Source organism: Lactuca sativa, chromosome 1 (genome assembly GCF_002870075.4).
Source record: "Lactuca sativa cultivar Salinas chromosome 1, Lsat_Salinas_v11, whole genome shotgun sequence".
NCBI classification, from domain to species: Eukaryota; Viridiplantae; Streptophyta; class Magnoliopsida; order Asterales; family Asteraceae; genus Lactuca; species Lactuca sativa.
The window spans coordinates 134,735,750-134,760,093 of record NC_056623.2 but is presented as its reverse complement, the minus strand read 5'-3'; the positions used below and the strand labels follow the sequence as shown (position 1 = coordinate 134,760,093).

General features: G+C 35.8%; 1 protein-coding gene, 1 long non-coding RNA gene and 1 other non-coding gene across 3 annotated transcripts; 1 reads left to right on the top strand and 2 right to left on the bottom strand.

Moving 5' to 3' along the window:
• Positions 1–662: 662 nt before the first annotated feature.
• LOC128126367 (uncharacterized) lies at positions 663–7,883 on the bottom strand. The gene is made up of 2 exons (XR_008224216.1): positions 7,593–7,883; positions 663–1,145 (listed from the first exon to the last, which is right to left on the bottom strand). It is a non-coding gene; the product is annotated as an uncharacterized LOC128126367 (long non-coding RNA).
• A 10,979-nt stretch (positions 7,884–18,862) lies between these two features.
• Positions 18,863–20,086, bottom strand: LOC111895073 (uncharacterized). The gene has a single exon (XM_023891189.1). The coding sequence runs from the start codon at positions 20,084–20,086 to the stop codon at positions 18,863–18,865; it is 1,224 nt and encodes a 407-aa protein (XP_023746957.1).
• Positions 19,641–19,747, top strand: LOC111895092 (small nucleolar RNA R71). Its single transcript, XR_002851418.1, has one exon. It is a non-coding gene; the product is annotated as a small nucleolar RNA R71 (small nucleolar RNA).
• Positions 20,087–24,344: the final 4,258 nt, after the last annotated feature.

The following is a 24,344-nucleotide window of genomic DNA, read 5'->3' as shown; positions in this document are numbered from 1 at the left end:
ATGTAAATAGTGACAGCGGCACTGGTGGTTCTCGGCTCCGACAGCGGTGGGGGCGGCCGGAGGGATGGAGGCGTAAGGTGGCAGCTGAGATGAGGCTTTAGGGTTAGGGTTTGGTTGAGGCTGCATAACAAATGGTTAAAATCAAGTAGGTGACGGGTTATGACCCCGTCCAATTAAACTTAGGGCCAATACCCACTTTTAGTCCCTCCACCTCTTATTCTTTTCAAATCAACTCCATAAATTACCATTCAGCCCTCAGCATTCCAAAGTCCTTTTAATTTATGTCCAATATTTACCAAACACCCTATGACTTCTGAAAATATTTACATACCAATCCGGAGCTTACACTTTAACCCCCAAAAATCTAAATTATGACATTTAACTCCCTGAAACCATCATCCTGCTAAGTTATTACAAATTTAGGGCTATAATAAAATAAAATATACAGCTCGGGGTTTAGGTTAATTATTTATTCACTTATTCTATTTAATTTCGAGCCAGATGTTACTGATTTCACCAATGTTAACCAAGATTAATTTAGCCTAGCATGGCCAAACTTAAGAAAAAAAAGTAGAAGTTTGGAGTACCAAACATCTAGCAAGAATCAAGAGCAAAAAGATGATGTTTTGATGTTCTTCAAGAGCTCCAAGACCTCCAAAAACTCCAGAGAAATGTCCAATTTTTGGATGTAAAGAAGTGCCAAAAAGATGCACACCAACCTTCCCCATATAACACTAAAAATAAATTTTCGAAATTACCCCTGCAGGTCTGTGCATGGCCAACACAGCTCTGCACGGGTGGTGCCTGATGTGGGCTCATTTGAGTTTTGGGCCTCTAAAGCTTTACCCCACTGGCCTAGATCGAGTCCAATCAGCTTATAGTCCATTATTCTTCAAGTTTTCTTCAATCTAAGCCCAATTTAGCTTTTCCAAATCACCCATAGCTCACGTACTCGCCCGATCAATAATTTTTGCTTGCTCGAATATTCTTCCGTTTTCTTATTCAAAGTCCATCTTCTTCAAGCCTTCTATTATCAACAAGCCCATGATTTGCATCAACTCCACAAGTCTTCTAGTCCATGATTCTTCATTGTCCTCCTAGTCCATTTGCCTCCCAAAATCCCACTCTGCTAGTCTCCTTAAAATCTGTAATTATGCTCATGAAACGAAAGTACCCGAAATAGTCATAAAATAAAAAAATACATGAAGATTAATTAAATTATGAATGAAATATGCTAAAATAAACTATAAAAATAAGTAAATAAAATGACACTATCACAATTCCAACTTATTTGTAAATAAATAGGGCATTAATTAATTCATTTACTATCTCGAGGTTACACTAACAAAATCCTAATTTTGTTTTTAAGGATTATAACTCCTATAAGTACTCACAAGAACCTGATGTCTTAAGATCTGGCTTCAACTGGTCAGCAAGTTTTACGTAACATCACCAGGAAATTTAAAATTGGATATTGATGTTTGTTCAATACCAATGTTTGAGTTACCATTAAGGAGGAGATACCATTATTCAATAGCAATCAAATTTAAAAACATGATTAGAAATTATAACGGAATTAAGGAGAATTTTTACAGGATTAGAGAATTTCCCATGTTTTGTCTATTGTACTTCATGCAAGAACATTTGTGTAAACGTTGCTAAAATAAACAAAATTTTATTCAAAAAAATGTTATGTGTCTTTATTAAGTAACTAACCAATAGTATGTTGTAAATATAAATGACTTCCATTGTTATTTTGTCGACTTGTAAACAAATTAGAAAATACTTCTAGTCATATGGGCATATTAATTGTCGAAACCAAAACATGTAATATGGAGACATGGCGATTCATAACAATTGTCAAAACCAAAACACTTATACATAAAAGTTGGTACAAAATCCATACTGGATGTATCTTTAGTATTGTATCATAAAAGACATTATCTTGGTCAAATCGAAAAAATGCACATATTTTTACTTCTAATTATCTAATAACTTACAATCATAGATTTTTGGAGGATGATCATAACATGATCAATGTGTAGGTTGTCGACCTGACCTATGGCATCATGTGTATCAAATTTGGCAATCCCCCGACGTCCACCTAAATCCTGCTACTACTAACATGTGAATCCTACTACTACTAACATGCTAGGACTAGTGATTAGGTATGTGCCTTCAATTCAATAGTTGAAATGACACCATTAGACCTTACACCTAGAACAATTATATGTTTTTAGTTTCTTGTTTAATGCTTCCAATAAGTAACTCCGGGTGTTATCCACCTCGGTCGGGTAAGCACAACACTAGGTAAGCACATCACTCCCGGTGGGAAACCCTCGTAAGCATATTATAGTGTCCACACACAATTAGGTAAGTATGAATATTTTTCTTCGGCTTTTAAAGATAATTGTAGTCGGCAATAATGTCATTCACAAGAAGTGCCCAAATCACCGATCTCATTCCAAAATCCTACAAGACTTGCATCCAGTTCTATGTTGAATGTGGTATGTGCCCTCTTCGGCCCGAGCCGCATTGTATGTAGAATTATGGAAGTATTATCCGTTTTTAACTTTCATGTTTATAGACTTTTATAGGGCTTGAGATTTACCCCATCATATATCAGTAATGTCCTTGAATTGTGACATAATCCTTAAATCCATGAACTCGTAGTGCTTAAATCTATGATGCCCTAAGCCCTTGATGGGCTCTACAAAGATGGCCTCAAATTTTCGTTCAACAACACAATTAGCTCCTCAATATCATTTGGGGAGGGGTTTGCATTCGGTACATTAAGCAATCATTACATATGCTTAACGATTAGTTTCGATAGTGAAATATTCTCGAGTATATGTGTACATATTCCAACGTCGACCATAACTTCAAAGGACAATGGCAAGTTGTACACGAACTATTTATGGAATCAATATTTTTTCACTACCTATGCAAACCGTTAAGTACTTGTCATTATCGTTTAACGTATTGAATACAAGCCCACCCTTAAATGACATTATGGGACATCCATAGCTTTAAGCACAATGAGGCCATTGCTTTAAGGATCGGGTGTGACAATTCAAGAACACTACTGGTATAAGATGAGGTAAATCTCTAGTCCCATTTGATTATAAGTATAAATACACTAATAAAAATTTCAATAATTCAAAGTACAATATGGTTTGGGTCGAAGTGTACGCCTATGGCCGCATATCACATTCAATATAGAACCTATGATTTGGAACTGAGATCGATAATTAGGGAACTTCTTGTGAATGACATCATTGTGGACTACAATCATCTTTTAATGTTTTAAAGTTTCAGACAAAAAAATTCATACCTACATGATGGTGTGTGGATGCTTCTAACATGCTTAAGAAGGTTTCTCATTTGGAGTATCCGACAATGTGGAAAATACTAAGAGTCATTCACAAGAAGCACTAAACAAAACGTTAAGCACACATGATCGAGTTCTAGGTATAAGGTTCTTTGGACTCACCATAATTGTTGACTTGAAGCTGGACACCGGACCACTACTACTAGTCAGAACATGAAGCAACAAAGGCTTCAGGTGGGCGTCAGGGCAATGTCAAACATCATATGTACGATGCTACAGGTCAAAGTCAACAAACTTAAGTTGATTATGTGGTGAGTACCATCTAAAAATCTGTTATTATAAGTTGCTAGAAGTAAAAACATATACATGCTTCGATTTGACCAAGTTAATGGATATGGTATCATGGATAACACGTTTTGATTTTGACAATTTTGTGAATCATCATATCTCCAAGTTTTATGTTTTGGTTTAGACAATTGGTATGACTATTATTAGAAGTGTGATTCTGTCCCAACAAGCTCAATATTTAACACGAATTCACCACCAACCATCACCGGCACCATGTTGAAGTAGTGTGATTCTTAGACAACATGATAATAGAAGTTTGTGATGGCTTAATTGCACTCTCCGATTCTGGTTTACGAACTTTCTCCATTTCAATTTCTTCATCATCATGGAAGGTAGTGATATTGACATCTATAAGTGCCTCATAATGGTAATTATTGAAACTACAAGTGTCAAGACCTACAAAACTTAAAAATATCTAATATATATGACCATAGGTTGATGAAGAAGATGAAGATCCATCTATTCAGAGAGAACAATCTCTTCATCATCCAAGAAGGCGATGATACTTCACGTTTCTCCTTATCCCGGGCTTTTATTATCATGTTGTCCAAGAATTACGTTCAGCCAAACGTTCTCGGTTATGAAAATTGGTTCCACAAGCTTTCCTCACTTTCCTTACTTGTGCTTAATGTCAGGATCTCGTACACAATTCCTCTACATAAAATCCAAATTATTAACATTCTCTACAACGGCATCCTCATGGCAATAGCAATTATGTGATAGGTTTTTGGATCCTTCATCCAGCATTGGTATAGTTAAGTATTGATAAAGAATAACCATTACACAGCCATGAAGAAAATATCAAACCAATATATTCATTTAACCTAAAACACCTTTGTTTTCATATGACTAACCCATATAAGCATCCTTATAGTTGTAAAAGTAAAATCCATTCACATTTCGGTTAAATAATCCTCAAAAAAACAACAATAAATTCCATGCTTGAAACAACTACAAGATCAATCATTTTGTCATCTAATTGCTTTCATCGAAATGGTTGGCTTATGGCATTGCTAAGAGTTTGGATTTTAAACTACCAATTTTTTTGAAGCTAGCAGAGTATGCTAACAGGAGGAGGAACACGGAAATGGAAAAGATAAAACAAAAGAGCTCCACTATGAGATCATTAAAAACCCCATCGCTTTGAGTTTGAATATGAACAAGTTCACAATTTTGATAGTGGATGATTCACAAAGGTATCTTTTTCCTCTTTGTATTTATCTTTTCCTTACTGGTTTTTGTGTAGTTTGGGTTTGCTTATGGCGTTGCTACCAGTTTGGATTTTAAACCACCGACTTTTTTTGAAGCTATCAGAGTATTATAACAGGAGGAACAGCTATATATATATATATATATAACAGGAGGACTACAAGTGAAATCTCTTGGCAAACGTGTTATTGAGGCAATTATAATATCTGGAACTAATATCGGAAAGCAAACATTTATTCCAAGAATGTCTTTAAGTCCATCTGAAAAAAAAATTCCTTTCAAATTTCAAAGAAGACAATTCCCATTGGCTGTATGTTTTGCAATGACAATTAATAAAAGTCAGGGGCAATCGTTATCAAAGGTTGGTCTGTATCTCAAGGATCCTGTTTTTTCACATGGACAACTGTATGTTGCCTTATCTAGAGTTCAGAGTAGAGAAGGACTGAAATTGTTAATTTTAGATAAGGATGGTAGACTTACAAACAAAACTTCAAATGTTGTGTATAAGGAAGTTTTTAGAAATTTATAAATGCTTCTAACCCATTAAATTCTAAAAATTATGTTTTTTTCTGTTTTTTTGTAACATTTTTTTAAATAATTTATTCTTTATATAGCATTGTAATCCATAATATTCAGTTTGTTTTGATATTTCATTTTCAGACTTTAATAGACGCCACATGGTGTTTTTTGATTCCTCCCTCATTACAAAAAAATATTCATTTGCCATCACACTTCATAAATCATTCACATATTCAAAGATGTATTTTAGTTATCTTCATATTTAACTTTCGATGGATTGATTGCGTTTCTATTTAACATATATTTAAATTTATATACTTTTTTACAAAATTATATTAATTTTAATTTTAAATAATCATTACAAATAATGCTAAACAAACTTAATTCTTATTAATAATATAAATATGTTTTCCAATTTTTGACCCGTGGTTTCCACGGGTTGTAACCTAGTATATATATATATATATATATATATATATATATATATATATATATATATATATATATATATATATATATATATATATATACTGCGAGGTCATACTAAACACCCGATCACTTTGGTAAGAGTATCAACAAGTTCACAATTTTGGCGGTGGATGAAGCAAGATACATGTTTTTTTTTAAAAAAAAAGAGTGCAATTGAGACCCAAACTAGTCATAACTCAAAACAAAAATCATTAATAGGAATAAGGAATTCAGCAACGTAAAGCCAAACTAGGAATTTAGCAAAGTGTACCAACGGATTCATGTTAGTGTGTGATTGTATGTGTCTTACACGATCGATAAGAAAAATAGAGAGAACGGAGTGCAATTGAGACCTAAACTTGCCACAACTCAAAACAAAAACCTTAAATCTAAATTTGATCAAAGTGAAGCCAAACAAGAAATTTCAACAAAATGAAGCCAGAGAAGAAAATTAGGGTTTCAATTTGAGTAAACCATTAACCTATCAAAGTAACCAAGCCAAGCACACAAATGAGGAAGTAATTATATGCACAAAGCAGATTGATTACACTTTGTCTTAGCCTCTTAGGTAAGACAACTATATGCACAACAGCACAAATAAAAGTCTTGGGTGTAAGATTTGAAAAAAACACCTAAATCAATTTTATACCTAGAAGCATAAACCAAATCCCGCTTATTTGCATATAAACAGAGCATTAACTGATTGATTTGACTATCTAGAGGCTGCACTAGTAAAATCCTAATCTTGATTTCAAGGACTATAACTATTGCAAAATGGGAACATCACCACGAAATTTAGAATTACTACAACTGGATCTTGAAGTTTTTGTTCATTATCAGTGTTTGAGTTACCATTAAGGAGCAGATAGCATTACTCAGAAAGAATCAAACGTAAAAAAAACGATTAGAAAATATAAAGGAATTAAGGAGCATTTTTACGGGATTGGAGAATTTCCGAATGTTTTGTTTATTAGACCTCACGCAGGAACATGCTGGACTGTGTAATATCCTAATTATATGTAAAACTAAACCAAAGTAGCTAAAATAAACAAAATTTAATCAGCTATTAACGAAAAAACAGCTGACTATGATGTGAGTTATTAGTAAATGAAATTATGTAAAAACAAGCAAAACTAACTTGTAAGGATGAGCAATCACAGAGGAAAAATGAACAGAGACAAACTTGGAAGACATGATCTAGGCTATGTTTTAACAGTAAAACTTAGTTGAAAATCAAATTTCATGGACCAAAATCATTCACGGAGTAAAGCTCTTCTGTTTGTGGGTTTTTAGGACAAATTGAAGTAAAAATGTTGTTTTCTAGACATCAACACAAGACTAAAGAAAGTTAAGTAAGGTAAATACTAGTCCTAGCAACCTTTAATAAGTTCAGAAATTAATAGATCCAAGAGAATAGAACTAAATTCGTTCAACACAAAAAAATAATAATAATAAACAAAATCCCACAATATGTGTTTATGAGAAGATTTTCATGCGTTTGGAGGTTATATTCTTGGTTCTAGCTGTCCACACTTGATCTCGGGTATTAAAGGGACTAAAACACATCTTTAGAAAGAGATATAAAGGCCAAGAACCCGCTCAACTCAACTGAAAACGAACCTAAACAGAAAATCCGGTTTTCCGGCGGTTTAAGGGTCGTCGGAGGCTGCTCCGGCCTCCACAGTGGCAATGGAAATTTAATGGGACGCAAACATACCTTGGGGGTGGATGGAATCGACCTCTATGGTTGCTTCTTCCTCCTGAAAACCCTAGCCGACACCCATCACTTTCTCTCTCGTTTTCTTCGGTTATGAGGTTCAAGGGAACAAGTTGGGGCTATCGCTGACACGGAGGTTTAAGCTAACAACAACTAAGTAGGACGTCATAGAATAATATATAACTATTTGTCGTTTAAAAAAATGAGGTTGAAGGGAGAAAGCTTAGCTTCATATGGTCAAGAAGGGAGGCATTTAGGGTAGGGATCAACTTACTTTCCAAGAATCGCGGGTTGCAGGTCTTAAAATGAGGAAGAAGACGCATATGTATGTCTGCGTCGCTGAAGAGAAAGAGACAGGAGAGAAGTTTGAAAGTTTGGCAGAATTGGCTCTTGATGTTTCGTATGATTACAAATTTAACCCTAACCCGTTTTCCATCTTAAATTTTGATTTCCAAAATTTGCATATTAGGCCATCGACTTTTATTTCCTCTTTATATTTAGGGGTTGTAAAAAACGTTCGACGTTAGCTAGTCGGTAGACAAGGGTCAAGGGATTAATCGGCTAGGCGAAGATTTATCGGGGACCATTAATTGCTAATTTGTTGAATTTTAAAAAATTAAGTATGACTAATATCATATCAAAGTTCGTGAATACCACTAATATGATAACAAAATAATACCACTAATATGATAACAAAATAAGTTAATATGATTAATACAACACTAATCATGTCTCAAATAGTTTCCATTAAAATAAAACTTTTTCAAAATCTCAAAATTTCATTGTTTTATAATGTTTCAAGCATTATGTATGCATTGCCAAGCCAGCCCATAACAAAATGTTAGACCGGCTGACACAACCGAATTGGTTGTTGATTAATCGCTAAGCGCCCTCTAATCGGTCGAGTAACGCCTAAGGATTAATCGGGACCTAATCAGGATTTTTACAACAATGATATTTAGGGATTTTCTAGTATATGCGGCACATATAAGAAGCATTGATTGAAGTATAGGTGAAATAAATTAAGAGCAGTTTATTATATATTTTTATTTGTCGTTCAAAAAAAAGTGATAAACATTAATTATGTATAATATTACCATAATTAAATGTATTTTACATTTAATTATGGTAATATTATACATAATTAATGTTTATCACATTTAATTATGGTAATATTTGTTATAATTAATACTTCAATTGATGTTTCTTATATGTGCCTTTAGGACACATATTAGAAAATCTCTTATATTTAATAAATCTTGTTTTATTTCAAATATTATTATTAGATGAATATCAAAATTTATTAAATTCTTTCATTTTATCATTTACCTTTTATTTTACACTTTTTAAACTATTAATTCTCGTAAATCAATATTTTTAACATTTATTTATTTATTTAATTTATTCTTATAATTGTATAATCATCATTTACATTTGTCAAACCCTTATAAAAAAATAGTAAAATGAAAAACAGGGCGTTACATAATGGTTAATGATTTTTTTGATCTTGTGATAGATGTATTTGATTTATTTCTTTTTATAGTTTATTTTAGCATATTTTGTTTTAATTTTGGTTAATCAATATCATATTTTTCTTTTTATTATTTTTTATGGTGCTTTCTAGTCTATGTTTATTTTTCAAATTTCCGGAAGACCATGCAGAGCAGGAATGATCATAAGAACTGTAGGAATTTATTTGGACTTGAAGATTTGAATAATATTGGGCTTGGTGTTTGTTGAAGAATGAAGACTATTAGGCTTGTGGATCTATGAATATTTGAATAATATTGGGCTAATGGATGGTAAAAGGGTGATATGGGCTCATTATGGATCATATATTAGGCATTTTAGGCCACATACCCGGTTATGAAGGTTGATGTAAAAGAAACAACGAAGATCTAGTGGAAAGGGACATGTCATGGAAGTCAAAAGTGGCGTTGCTCCCTGATTAATTTAATATGCTTATATTTTATGCAAGTTAATTTATAAAAGTAATTTATTTTACTAGACTATTAAACACACTAGGCAGTGTACCTAATCATGCAATAGTATAGCAATGGTAAGAATGAGCGTCGAACACAAGAAACGGTGTTTAGCTTGCTTTATTTTACTATTGACTAATTAATAATTAAATTAAAAGAGGGGTTGTTTTCCTAGTTTTGCAAGACTACATACTTGATTTACTAAACTAACTCAAAAATTCACTTAATAAAACTAGCACTAAAACTAAGCAAGTAACAAGTATGAATTACCAAGGTGAGAAAAAGACTTTCGTTCAACTTCGAATTTGTTGTTATTATGGTTGTTTCATAGAAGTGCAATGAATTTAGGTTCTTTGGCTACCGATTCCTAAGATGACCAAATTTGTATTCACCAATTTAATCCTTTAGCAAACTAGCTTATTTATTCGGTGATCAAGCGGACAAACTTACAAGTTCACTAGTGTTCGGTTCGAGTTTCTTAGACTTATAATTAATTGACCAATTAAATTTATTGATTCAATTTTATATATGATTTATCGTCATATATTGGCTCCTATACCTTTTTACCCACTTTTCTAATTAACCCTAGGTTTTAATCAAAACTCTAGTCCTACAATTTTGCAAATCACAGGATCATAAGATTCAAATTCAATTAAGAAAAATAGTCATTCTAACCTAATCAAATTCAGCAATAAGCAGATAAAAAGCAGTTATCAAAAGTACTTGAGGTTCTTTAATAAGCAAAAGTCAACAAATAACCAAATAACTAAATCCTAACTATGAAATCAACCATGTTTAGTCAACTCATCCTAGCTAAAGTCATGAGCGTTTAGCTCATGATTTCAGCAAACAAAGTCATAAAATCGAGATTCAAAAGTAAAGACATAGCTATTCCTAATGAAAAAACGAAAAGTAGATTTTAGTTGCCTTTGATCTCCTCCTAATGATTTTGATTGAATTCCTTACTTCCAATGCTTAATTCCAGTGCCTTTGCCTCAAAAAATTTCGAATTCTCCAGAGCCAAAAGTTCCCATTCGGAGGTTTATGTGAGATATTTATACTTTTCCCGAAAGCAAGGCACCACATTGTGGTGTGTCCACCACGTCGTGGTGATTGTGTTTATCCCATAATCTCCAAGTCATCGAATCTGATCGGGAATCTTCAAGACGCCACGTCGTGGTAGGATTACCATGACGTGTTGGGTGTATTTTTCTTCATTTTATTGCTTTGGTTCAATCTTCCATCTTCTAGCTTCCTTAATCCAACTTCCAACTTCCTTTTTGCTCCAAACAAGTCTTTTAGTCCCTACAACACAATTCATAGCAAATTAAGTATCTTCTGTTCTATTAAGGGCATAAAAGTAATTAAAATATTAATGTATGTTGTATAAATATGTGTATAAATATGCACATATTAAAATACCCTACACTAGACTTTTGCTTGCCCCCAAGCAAAACTGAATTTTAGCATACCAACATCACATCAAACAATCCTAATCGAACCCAACCATTATGCCAAAACCGCAATGCATGCATTTGTGTCTAAAATTTTTCCTAAGGACCCCCCAATCCTAAATACTTAAAATCCTCATAAACACTCGCCCACTTCTTTTGAACAATGCTCATTTTATGCAACCCTCCGAATCCATCCTCAGAAAACTTTCTTACCCTCAAGGTATTTTTGGTCAAGCAACCCAAGCATACATAATCTAGAAAATTACAAATTTTGATACCACATTGGAGCTCTTTAGGAATTCTTCAACTCTTTGAATATTTGATATTTGTTTTCTTTGAATTCACAATCTTCTTTGATTTGATTTTTGGTATCTTCAACTTTTGAATTTCTTCAGAATTTTGATCTTTGATCTTCATAATTTGACTTGAACGCTCCAAAATTCTTACAACTTTTCTTGTAATTCTCTCTCTTTTTTTTCAATTTTTTTACATGTACCTCACTCTCTCTCTCTCTCTCTCTCTCTCTCTCTCTCAAAACCTACATGCTTAAGCAAGGGTTCTCCACTTCAACCTTTATTGGTTAAGATATTAGTCTAATGTGCAATGACTACTTAAGCTTTCCTAGATACATTTCAGGTTTAGACTGCTAAACATATTGCATCCCTCAAACTAAGCGAGGTTGTGTTTTTGTCCCATGATTTCACTAGAATAGGAAGGCCACAAATACACTAGAACGTGTATAGGCTTAACTAAACATTTAGGTCCTCATAGAATCATCAAATGCAATACTAGCATGAATCCTAATTACTTTTTACCATAATTTTCTAAATTAAATCCAAGCAATTTTATGCAATTTTTTTATATTATGCCTAAAATTAATATACTAATTCAACTAATATAATCAACCCCCTACCCCACACATATTTCATGCAATGCCCTCATTGCATGGTATGCAAAACATAAAATTAAAAAGAGGGAGAAAAAGGAACAAACTCCCCTGGGATAGAAGATGCACTCGACTCATGGAAAGAAACATCAAACTTGTTGGATCATATGGACTCGGAATCGGACAAGAAAAAGGCAGCCTCCTAAATTGTTGAAAAACTCCCCCACGTCAAAGGAAAGTGTAAACAATGTCGTGGCAGCCGGGATAATTCTTCAACGAAGTGTGATAAGGAAATTCTATGTATGAGAATAGCTCATCCATACCATGATAATAAATATAACGCCACTTGAATCACGGAGACTACTGGAAGTACGAGATCAGGCTCGGAAAATGACTCGAAAAGCACCACGTCGTGGTGGATATCACCACGTTGTGGTAAACCAAACAAAACACTTTTTGGTTTTTAAAACTACGACACCACGTCGTGGTGTCAGATACCTCGTCGTGGTGGCCTTGAAAAGTGAGATTCGAAAGGCGAATAGAGCTGCAACTTTAACTAAAATGACACCATCTCTTCCATACAACTTTAGGACATGACCTTCACTCAATGACTCAATTAGACCCCCGAAAAATGCTCTCAAATCACGCTTCTCTCGACGTTCTGTTATACCTTCACTCTAACGAACTTTCTTGTGCCAAATATACCCTTACTTGACTCTTAAATATAACCTGGAACTAGGACAAGGAAAATAGTAATAAAAGTAGGAAAAACATCCAAACAACCAAATCATCCACAAATTGTTTAACAAAACATAAAACAAACCAAAGAAAACCATAATAAAGGACTAGTCTAAAACAAGACAAAAAACCAAAGAAAAGGATAAAAACTCAATCTTCTTCATCACCACCAGCTCCACCACCACTGCCTCCAGCTCCACCCAACTGCTCTTGCCAATTTTCGTCCCACGTTGGAACATGTGGGTACGCAGAAGGAAAATGCTCAGGACGAGATACACATATAGAGCTCATCAAATGATCTAGTCTCATGTTGGTGTAGTTTGTAGCTCTAGACATGTAGTCCTCATATCGACTCCTTGCCACATTGTAGGGATCCATGGGCATCTCATCTTCTTCCGGCACCACTGGCTCATCTGCTCCGACTTCATTACCCTGTTGCCTTCCACGGCTTGGAACCCGGTGCCGTGGAGTATCATCAGGAATGCTTAAACCAGCCATTCCTTGATCAACAACAATTCGAGCCCTCTTATAAAGAAGAGTGGAAAAGGGCTTTTGGGGCTCCACTGTAAGCATAGAAGCCTCCCGCTTCTCAAAAATACCAAAAGATCGTACGAGTCGGGTAATCCACATACCGCCATAATGCGGGGACCCACGCATGTCCTTGGCTGCCCAAACTGTAAGGAACTCAGCCAGGTGAAAAGGTAAATCAGTATAAACCTCATTTAAGGTGTGAACCCACAAAAAGAAAACATCCACAGTGGGACATTTATCCCCCTCATGACGTTTATTTACGGTATTAGTGATCAGGCGGTGAATTGGCGACCGGATGTCGCTTTCCTGTGCAGTACCCTTGTGGTAAACCCCATTAGCAATAGAATGCCAATGGTCCTCTGCTTTGAACCCTTCGATGTTCCTAATGGACGCTGCTATAAATTGTTGGTACAATGGTGTGTGGACTTCAGCCGGAAGGTAGATGCCAACCCATAGTGCACAATCAGCTAGGATTAAGGAATGCCTTTCCCCTCCAAGGCAAAAAGTAAGATTATCATCCGCATATATCCCGTCTTTTCTTGCGAAAGATACTGTGGCAAGAAACTCATACACCAACTCCTTCTAAACCACCTCTTGAATCTCAAAAATACGTCTCCATCCCAAACACATAAACTGCCCATGAACTCCATTAAATACCTTTTCAAGGTAAGGCTCCATAGCCTCCATAAAACCCGAACTTCCAATCCAGTGCCAATCAACCTCAGCTGGAACATGCACCTTTCTTTTCTTGAGTAAGTCAAGCTTAACAGTCCAACACGCATGTATCTCGGGTGAAACATTCCGTGGAAAAGAATACCATGGAAACTCGTGAGTAACGGGTTGACTTCTTCTGGACTTGCTAGTTATTCCTGCAAAATAACAATAAAAGAACAACCAAACAACCCATGTGCATTATTATAATCGAAACAGAAGAACAAAACTGTCATAGCAGTCACCAGAACGAGGACCACGACGAGCTCGTCGCTGCGTCGGCACTGTGACGTGAACTGCTCAAATCGATCTAATTTCAACACCATATTAACTAAATCCAAGTTCAGGGTTTGTTCAGTGGATGAAATGGAGTAGAATGGTAGCAAAATCAGGGACTAAAACATGCAAAATTTGGTCCGATTTTTGCAAAAATCGGAACCCTAGGTTCAAAATTATCGGCCCTAGGTTCAAATAGATGCTCTATACTACCTTAATAGATGATTAAGAGCACTAAAGTCACTAGAAAAACATACCTTGTTTGAGAAAAATGCAAGAAATCGGATGGAAGGATGGAGAATGCTTCGTGGGAGAGGCTGGCGCGACGAGAAAGTGAGTGTGAAGTAAAAAAGAAAAATGTTTTTGACTTTGGATGAAAACCTAAAAATAACGGTTGTAAGTTTAGTTGCCATGAGGTGGAAAATCCACCACCTCGTGGTGTCGAGGTTTTGCCAATCTTAATTTCGTGTGCAAAAATATCACCACCTCGTGGTGGGTAAATTTTTTTCTTATTTTAAAAACTCTTAAAAATACTCACCCCACATTCGTTTTATGCCACACCCCATGACGAATTCATAGATAAATCAGAAGAATGAGATAATAAAGACCTAAATAAAACTAAAAACAAATGAAAGAAAAGGAAAGAAAATGCAAACTCAAAACCACAGGTTGCCTCCTGCAAGCGCTTCTTTTTGAGGAGTCATGAGCCGAACTCCTTCCCACGTTACATTGTTTCAGCTCGTGTGAATTTGACGATTTCACCCTCCCTTTCTTCACTTGGCATTCCTTCCTTGTAATGCTTCACTCAATGCCTATTAACCTTGAAAGGGGTCCCGTATCTTGAAATAAGCTCGATAGCTCCATGTGGGAAAACTTGTTTGACAACAAATGGCCGGTCCCACCTTGTTTGCAATTTACCCGGAAAAAGTTTCAACCTTGAATTGAAAAGTGTCACCTTTTGTTCTTCAAGGGCATTCATTTGCATCAACCGGTTGGCACGAAGTTCATCTAGCTCAAAATTACATATCTTCAAAGCCCAAAATGCTTTATGCTCTATTGCAACTGGCAAGTGGTAACTCTTCCCATAAACCATCCTATATGGTGTAGTACCAATAGGTGTTTTGAAAGCTGTTCTAAACGCCCAAAGTGCATCATCAAGCTTATCCGACCACTCGTTTCTATTACTTCCAACCAATATTTCTAATATTCTCTTCAATGCCCGATTTGTAACTTCAGTTTGCCCACTTGTTCAAGGAGGATAGGATGTTGAAAATCTATGGTGGACACAATATTTTTGCAACGCCTTAGCTAGCTGATCATTTGCGAAGTGGGTGCCTCGATCACTAATTAGAGCCTTTGGAACTCCAAATCTTGATAATAACTTTTTGAGGAAACGTACCACTACTCGAGCATCATTCGTGGGTAATGCTTGTGCCTCCATCCATTTGGATACATAATCGAATACTACATATATGTATTTATTTCCCTTTGACATTGGGAAAGGTCCCATGAAGTCAATTCCCCAAATATCAAATATTTCACAAACTTGAATGCTATTTTGGGTCATCTCATTTCGTGATGAAATGTTTCCTGAACTTTGGCATGAATCGCATTCTTTGACAAATTTTGTAGCATCTTTAAAAATAGTAGGACAATAAAAACCCGAATAAAAAACCTTCTTTGTGGTATATTGCACTCCATGATGTCCTCCGGTGGGCCCGCTATGACAATGCTTCAAGATTTCACGACTTTCCTTCCCGAATGCACATCTTCTTATCATACCATCAGCACAGCTACGAAATAGGTATGGCTCATCCCAAAAGTAATACTTAATTTTTGAAAAGAATTTCTTCTTTTGTTGGAGGGTCAAGTCGTTTGGAATGTATTCACTTGCTAAATAGTTAGCTATATCTGCAAACCATGGAATCTCTCCTGCTATAACCAATAAATATTCTTCGGGAAATTCATCTCCAATCTTGTTTTATTCTATCTCCTCCAAGTGCGGGTTTTGCAATCTCAATAGACGATCGACAGCCACGTTCTCCATCCCCTTTTTATCTGGTATTTCAATGTCAAATTCTTGTAGCAGCAACACCTAACGGATCAACCTTGGCTTAGCATCTTGTTTAGCAAAAAGATACTTAAGAGCAGAATGGTCGATAAAAACTATGGTTTTTGACAAAACCAAATATGAGCGAAATTTATCAAATGCAAAAACCACTGCTAGTAGCTCCTTTTCTGTAGTAGTGTAGTTCTCTTGTGTTGGGTTCAAGGTCTTACTTGCATAGTAGATATGTTGAAAATGCTTGTCAATTCTTTGTCCCAAAACAGCTCCCATCGCAAATTCACTAGCATCACACATAAGCTCAAAAGGAAGACTCCAATTTGGAGCTATCATAATAGGTGTAGTAGGCAACTTTTCCTTCAACAAATGAAATGCATCAAGACATTCTTTAGAAAAGTTGAATGGGGCATCCTTCAAAAGAAGTTGAGTCAAGCGCCTTGTGATCTTCGAAAAGTCTTTAATAAAGCGCCTATAAAATCCCGCATGGCCTAGAAAGCTTCTTACCCCCTTGACATTTGTTAGAGGTGGTAATTTGGCTATAGTATCAACCTTCGCTCTATCCACCTCTATCCCCATCCTTGAGACCTTGTGACCTAACACAATTCCTTCCTTCACCATAAAATGACACTTCTCCCAATTGAGAACAAGGTTGGTCTTCTCACATCTTGCTAGCATTAGATCCAAGTTGGACAAACAATCTTTAAAAGAGGACCTGAAAACCGAGAAGTCATCCATGAAAACCTCCATAAACTTCTCGATCATATCATGAAAGATAGCCATCATGTACCTTTGGAAAGTGGCTGGTGCATTGCATAACCCAAAAGGCATGTGTCTATATGAAAATGTTCCACTTGGGCATGTAAAAATGGCCTTCTCTTGATCTTTTGGGTCAATTGGAATTTGAAAGTACCCCGAGAAACCATCAAGGAAACAATAATAAAGATGACCGGACAACCTCTCGAGCATTTGATCGATGAATGGTAGCGGAAAATGATCCTTGCATGCTTCATCATTAAGCCTTCAATAGTCAATACAAACGCACTATCCGGTAACTGTCCTTGTTGGGATCAACTCGTTAGCTTCATTGGTGACCACTGTCATTCCTCCTTTCTTTGGCACAACATGTACTAGACTCACCCATGTGCTATCAGATATTGAGTAAATGATACCAGCATCTAATAGTTTCACCACCTCTTTTTTAACTACTTCTTGCATGTTTGGGTTGAGTCTTCTTTGGCGTTGTACTATGGGTTTAGCTTCTTCTTCTAAATTGATTTTATGAGAACAATAGGCTGGACTAATCCCCTTGATATTAGTGATATTCCATGCAATGTCACTTTGTCTCTTCTTTAGAACTTTAACTAGGCTTTCTTTCTCGTGTTTTGCTAGGTCAGAAGCAATGATTACTGGCTTTTGTTGTTCTTCTTCTAAGAATGCATACTCCAGATGTTCGGGAAGGGCTTTCAGCTCGAGTTTTGGTTTTGCGTCAGCCACCACGACGTGGTGATCCTGCCATGTCGTGGTGTCGTGATTTTTAATTCCAGATCGCGAATAAAAACTTTGCCACGTCGTGGCATCCTCACCACGTCGTGTTGTCTCTTCTATCTCTTTTATTGCTTCATTGTACTCGCCTTCTTCCAATAACTTCTCCAATTCTTGTAGGTCGAGTTTGGCATCAAAATTTCCTTCATCTAGCACCATAAATCCCTCATTTTCTTTTTCTTTCCAACCTGCTAGCTCTTTTTCCAGTACTTCATCCAACACATCAACTAAAAACGCCGTATCATCACTCATCCTTGAATGTTTGATAGCCCGATTAACACCAAAAGTCACCGCTTCTTCTCCAACACGTAACGTAAGCTTGGATTCCCTTATATCAACTAAAGCTCGGGCGGTGCTCAAGAATGGCCTTCCAAGAATGATCGGGACTTGCTCATCTTCCTCCATATCCAAAACAATAAAATCCGCGGGGAAAACAAACTTGTCAACTTTCACTTAGCAGGTCCTCACAAATACCCCTTGGAAATGTCATAGTTTTATTGGCCAAATGAATAACCATGTGGACCGGTCTTGGTTCGGGAAGGTCGAGCTTCTTGAAAAACGAATAGGGCATTAAGTTAACACTTGCTCCCAAGTCATCTAGAGCATGACTAGTTGCAAGATTTCCAAATTGGCATGGCAAGGTTATACTTCCTGGATCCCCCTTCTTCTTTGGTATCATGTTTAACATAGCAGCAGAACAAGTTTCATTCAACACTACCTTAGATAGCCCCTCCATCTTCTTGCGGTTTGTTAACAAGTCCTTGAGAAATTTGGCATATTTAGGCATTTCAGCTAAAGCCTCAAGGAATGGAATGTTGATTTCAAGAGATTTTATGTGATCTAAGAACCTCCGGTAATCTTCAACATGCTTCTCTTGAATTGCTCTGCATGGGAAGGGAAGTGGTGGACGATATGGCTTCACCGGTTCGGTATTTTTCTTCTCAGTGTATTGCCACGTCGTCGTGGATTCACGACGTCGTGGTGATTGCCCAGACTCATTTTTTTTATTTTCTTCTTGTCCTTCCTGTTCCACTTCTGGTTTGTTTCTGTCAATAGGGGTTAAGTGAGTGATAATTTTCCCGCTTCTAGTGGTGATGGCTTGAATGTGAGCTCCTCTCGGGTTTTTGTTTAGTATTTCCCGGAAGTGCTCCCGGTGATCTTTCATTTAATTGGCTCGCTAGTTGCCCGAGTTGCTTCTCTATAGTGAGGATTGAAGCTTGTTGATTTCTAACCAGTGCTTGTGTATTTCTCATTGTCTCTTGTTGTTCCCTCATGAATACTTGTTGTTCTTTTATTGCTGCTTCATCTCCTTCGTGCCTTTTTTCGGAAGCGGCTATAAATCGGGTAATCATATTTTCCAAGTCAGATTTCTTTTCAGCTTGTGGTTCCTCTTTTTTTTGTTCATATCTCTCTTCCTTAGCCTTTTCGTATTCTTCATAAGGTATCCAATTTTTCTTGGGTTTTCTCCAATTGTCATCAAAACGATCACTGCTCGAGTAGAAAGCTTGAACCATCCGGTTTCCATTTTCATCAAGGTCACAATCTCTAGTCAAATGAGGCCCGTTACAATTTTCACACCCAACCCGAATAACATGGATTGTTTGATCCATCTTAGTCATTCGCCTATCCATGTTGTCCAACATTGCCAAAACTGCCGCCATATCCTCCGAAGCAGCATTAACCGATCCCTTTGCTAATTCATTCCTTGGATTATGGTATTCTCTAGAGTGCTTAGAGAATTCTTCAATTAGCTGTTTTATCATCGGGGGTGCCTTCTTTGTAAGTGGTCCTTGAGAATCAAGGAGCTGCCTAGTTGTCACATTTACTCCATCATGGAAAATGGAGACTTCTTGTTGACTGTTCAGATCATGATGTGGGCAGTTCCTCAACAAACTCTTGTATCTTTCCCATGCCTCATAAAGTGACTCTCCAGATTGTTGCTCAAAGTTGGCTATGGCTTTCTTCAACTTCGCTATCTTTGAGGGTGGGCAAAATTGATCAATGAATTCTTCTTTCATCTTGTCGGAGTAGTAATGGATCTGGGAGGAAGTGATTTTAGCCAATCTCTCACGTCCCCCTTGAATGTAACGGGTAACATACGAAGCAAATACAGTTTTGCGAGCCACATTTGGAACATTGAAGTAGTCGGCTATGTCGTTGACCTCTTCTAGATGTTTGTACGCATCTTCGTAATCCTTACCGTAGAATGGGAGTTCCTTAAGTTGTGCGAGTATGTGGCCCTTAAGCTTCAAGTTGGCATTTGTCGGAAGCGTGGGTTGCACGAGTCCTGGGCCGGTATCTTCACGCATCTTCTTCTTCCACTAGTCCATGGGAACTTCGTCAATGTTAGCCATGGTGTTGTCGGCTTCGTCTTCTAGGTCACTTTCGTTATCAAATGTAAGATCTTTTTCGTCTCCTTCTGTTTCGTATTCAGTGTCCTCCTTCTTCGGGTCTTCGTCCGCCAAAGAGATGCTGGCTTGTCCTGATTTACTGCTCTTTTTCTTGGTAAACACAGATTTGAGATTCTTCAAAGGTGAGTTCTTTGATGTTGCGGTTTCTCCAACGGTTTTGCCTTTGTTCTTCCTTCAAGTAGCTTCCGGGTCTTCAAGTGGTGCAATCAAAGGTGTATTTCCTCCTCTGGTCATAAATGATCTGCAAATAAACAAAGAAAATACGTAAAAGAAAAAAAAAACGAAAAATAAAATTCCTACAGTAGCTATACCACGACATGGTAGAAATTACCACGATGTGGTGAACCTAAAATACAAAAAATACTAAAATAAAAATTAAAAACTAAACTCTAGCAGAAAATAGTCCTAAAAATAGCAATATAAAGTAATTAAAACCGAACCTTTCCCCAACAACAGCGCCAAAGACTTGATGTGTAATTTAATATCCTTATATTTTATTCAAGTTAATTTATAAAAGTAATTTACTTTATTGGACTATTAAACCCACTAGGCAGCGTATCTAATTGTGCAATAGTATAGCAATGGTAAGAATGAGTGTCGAACACAAGGAACGGTGTTTAGATTGCTTTATTTTACTATTGACTAATTAATAATTAAATTAAAAGAGGGGTTGTTTTCCTAGTTTTGCAAGACTAGATACTTGATTTACTAAACTAACTCAAAAATTCACTTGATAAAACTAGCACTAAAAATAAGCAAGTAACAAGTATGAATTACTGAGATGATAAAGAGACTTTCGTTCAACTTCGGATTTGTTGTTATTATAGTTGTTTCATAGAAGTGCAATGGATTTAGTTTCTTTGGCTAACGATTCCCAAGATGACGAAATTGGTATTCACCAATTTAATCCTTTAGCAAACTAGCTTATTTATGATGGGTTTTGATCCTAAGAACATCCTATGTGCTCATACAAACCCTAATGCTTGGATCTAGGTTTCTCTATTGTACATGCAAGTTATCCAAGACTATAAACCCTAATTCTAGCATACAAGTAATCATATTAACGTAAGAATGGGTTTAAGATATTACCTTGATTGTTATGTAGCAATAACAATCTCAAATCCTTCTTCTATTGACTTTAGAAAGCTTAGAGTCACAAATGTCACTCCTCTAATGGTTCACAAACACCAAGAGCAAGAGGATGAAGAGGAGAGAGGATGGAGGCTGCCCTAAAACGTGTGAAACCCTAGAAGAAGTCTTGGCCACGTTTTTGGTTCATAAGGGATGTATATATAGTTAGGCTATTAGGGTTATCTAACAAGGAAACCCTAATTTGGATGCTTAAGCCCTAATCAACCCATGGATCCCTTTCCTTAAGGCCTTGGACGATTTCCTCATGGGTTTCCCCATGGAATTCGTCCATTCCTTAATATAAGGCAATCCATGTCCCAAATTGCAATTATCTTATAATTACAATTCCAGTCCCTTAAGTTTAATTAATCTCTTTTAGTCACAAAACTAATTACCAATTAATTATTGACTAATATTAATTAAACAATATGATTTCTCCTTTAATATATTATTCTCATAATATATTAATAAATCATATTTAATCCTTTCTCTCCATAATTCATCCTATCAAGTTGCTTTTGTGAAGGCAACCCAAAAGGACCATGCACCATCGGGTCAAGTACATACCAAAATAGTTATGGACTTAGACACTAATCCAACAATTTATTCGGTGATCAAGCGGACAAACTTACAAGTTCACTAGTGTTCGGTTCGAGTTGCTTAGACTTATAATTAATTGACCAATTAAATTTATTGATTCAATTTTATATATGATTTATCGTCATATATTGGCTCCTATACCTTTTTACCCTCTTTTCTACTTAACCCTAGGTTTTAATCAAAACTCTAGTCCTACAATTTTGCAAATCACAAGATCATAAGATTCAAATTCAATTAAGAAAAATAGTCATTCTAACCTAATCAAATCATATTCATAAGCACTCATGAACGTTGCAGCAAACATTTGCTTATGTCTAATGCTCTTTAGACAATCCACACACCAATTCACGACAATCTTCATTCATACCTACTTCCAACATATGAACGACTGTGGCCCGTTCGAATAATTTGACTGTTCTTAACCAATTAAATTATTCAGGAAGTCAAAACATGCAAAGTGAAACACAAGGATAATACTAATCCCATATGGCCTCAAACCTTTGAGCATAAATAAAACACCTTTTATTTATCACCATATCGATTACTCATTATTTGTTGTTTCGGTTAATCAAGTTCTTACTTGAATTATTACACTTGTCCCATGCTCCTAGCATGCACACAATGTTTACCTATGGTTCTTACTATGTGAAATAGATCAAATTGAGCACATTTTCAATCATTCTCATTTCACAACTCCAAATCCTTTTTCGTAAGTGTAAGAGTATAAAATTCTTGCCACTTATAGAATATGCTAGATTCTAACATTTTATGCAATGATCCATTTTGTAATGTCATTGCACTAAAGTCACAAAGACTATTGCCAATGAAATTACAAAGTCTTCTATAGGAGATTGTTACAACACAATTCCTTAGATATGATGTCTCTCACTCAAAGTACATTCCTTTGAACATCCTTTTGCATAAAAGTTTCTAATCTAGACATAGATTTTCAATATTCAATTCCCAATATGGACACGTTTCCATATTTTCCATATGACAACTTATTCTTAATAGAATCTTATCTATTCATAATAATGTCGATATGGTCCATCCAATATGGAAACATCTCCATATTTTCCAATACTATACTTCCAACTACTCACAAGCGACCAATCCTCGACGAACTTTGGATTGTCCTTTGATAGTTGTTTAATTATCTTAGTCAAAACCAATTCTTGTCCTTTTTCCCTCTAAATGCGCTAGACATTTGGAAAATTTTAGAATGGTCAAATATTATAGCATTTGCAATCGATCCTATACCCGAAGCGTATGGGACACAATGCATAATGTCTTACATAAATATTTGATACTTCATCAATCTTCTGCCATAATATTTTATTTGCTATGTTCTCAAAATTCGAATTGTGAAGAGGAATGTTGTAATCATAATCGAAATTTTAAGAACACACTATGTACCCTTGACTAAATTTATTAACATTCCACAACCTAAGCCTTTAGATTTGAAATGAAGTATAATATTCTCTCCCTTAATTATAGCAAAACAACTATTCAACCCTTACAACTTTGCAAAGTATGAATCTTGTTTTCTATAATTAATATTGCTAACTTGCAATACTTGCCATAATAATCATACTCTATCATAACATTTATGCTCCCACTTTCATGATGATTATTATAAACATAACACTTATGCTCCCACTAGCTTTGACATGTATTCAGAAACAGCTTAACTTTTAGAAAAACAATACTTCTTGAATTTCTTAAGTTCATGTTTTTAATACCTAATGCTTTGATAATACTTTATCTAAGCTTATACACCTTTCCCTTAGATAGCTCGTATGTTTATCTAAACAATTCAGACTAATTGCCAAACCTCACAATTCGAATCATGGAAAGGGATATCGTAACCATAATCGAATTCGAGAACACAATTTCCACAATCACTATCCTTTTAAAATATCTCTTAGGGAAAGCATTTCCTCACATTCATTTTCATGAAGGAGGGAATCTTATGACACTTATATTTTAATGGTGTATGTATTCCTATCCATGTGAATTTGTCAAAACCAAAGTTCACGACAAATTCAAACTCATATGGACCGAACTTTCTTAGTCTTGATTTCTTGCCTTATGGTAGCACAACTGCCCACCATGTCTTCCAAGTAGTTAAGTAGCTCGCCCTTTCCTATCAATGTGCTTTCCATTGATCAAGGTCCTTGCCTTTTATGCATTCAAACGAGAACTCATAGGACTCACATGCATAATTAACTCAATTAGAATGGCATAGAAACAAAATAGTGTCAACACGATAGGTTGTAAACCTCGACTCGTGTGCTATTGATGATCGATAAGGTCTATTTGGATTTGTTCTTGAACCCTTTCAAGACTATTAAGACTCCCACTGACTCCTTGACATATAGGATTCTCTTGTCAATAAACATTTCTTGACAAATATTCAAGAGTT

Bases quoted from the DNA above. Each gene is read 5' to 3' on its own strand.
- LOC111895073 (XM_023891189.1), bottom strand. From the start codon at position 20,086: ATGCGTGAAGATACCGGCCCAGGACTCGTGCAACCCACGCTTCCGACA.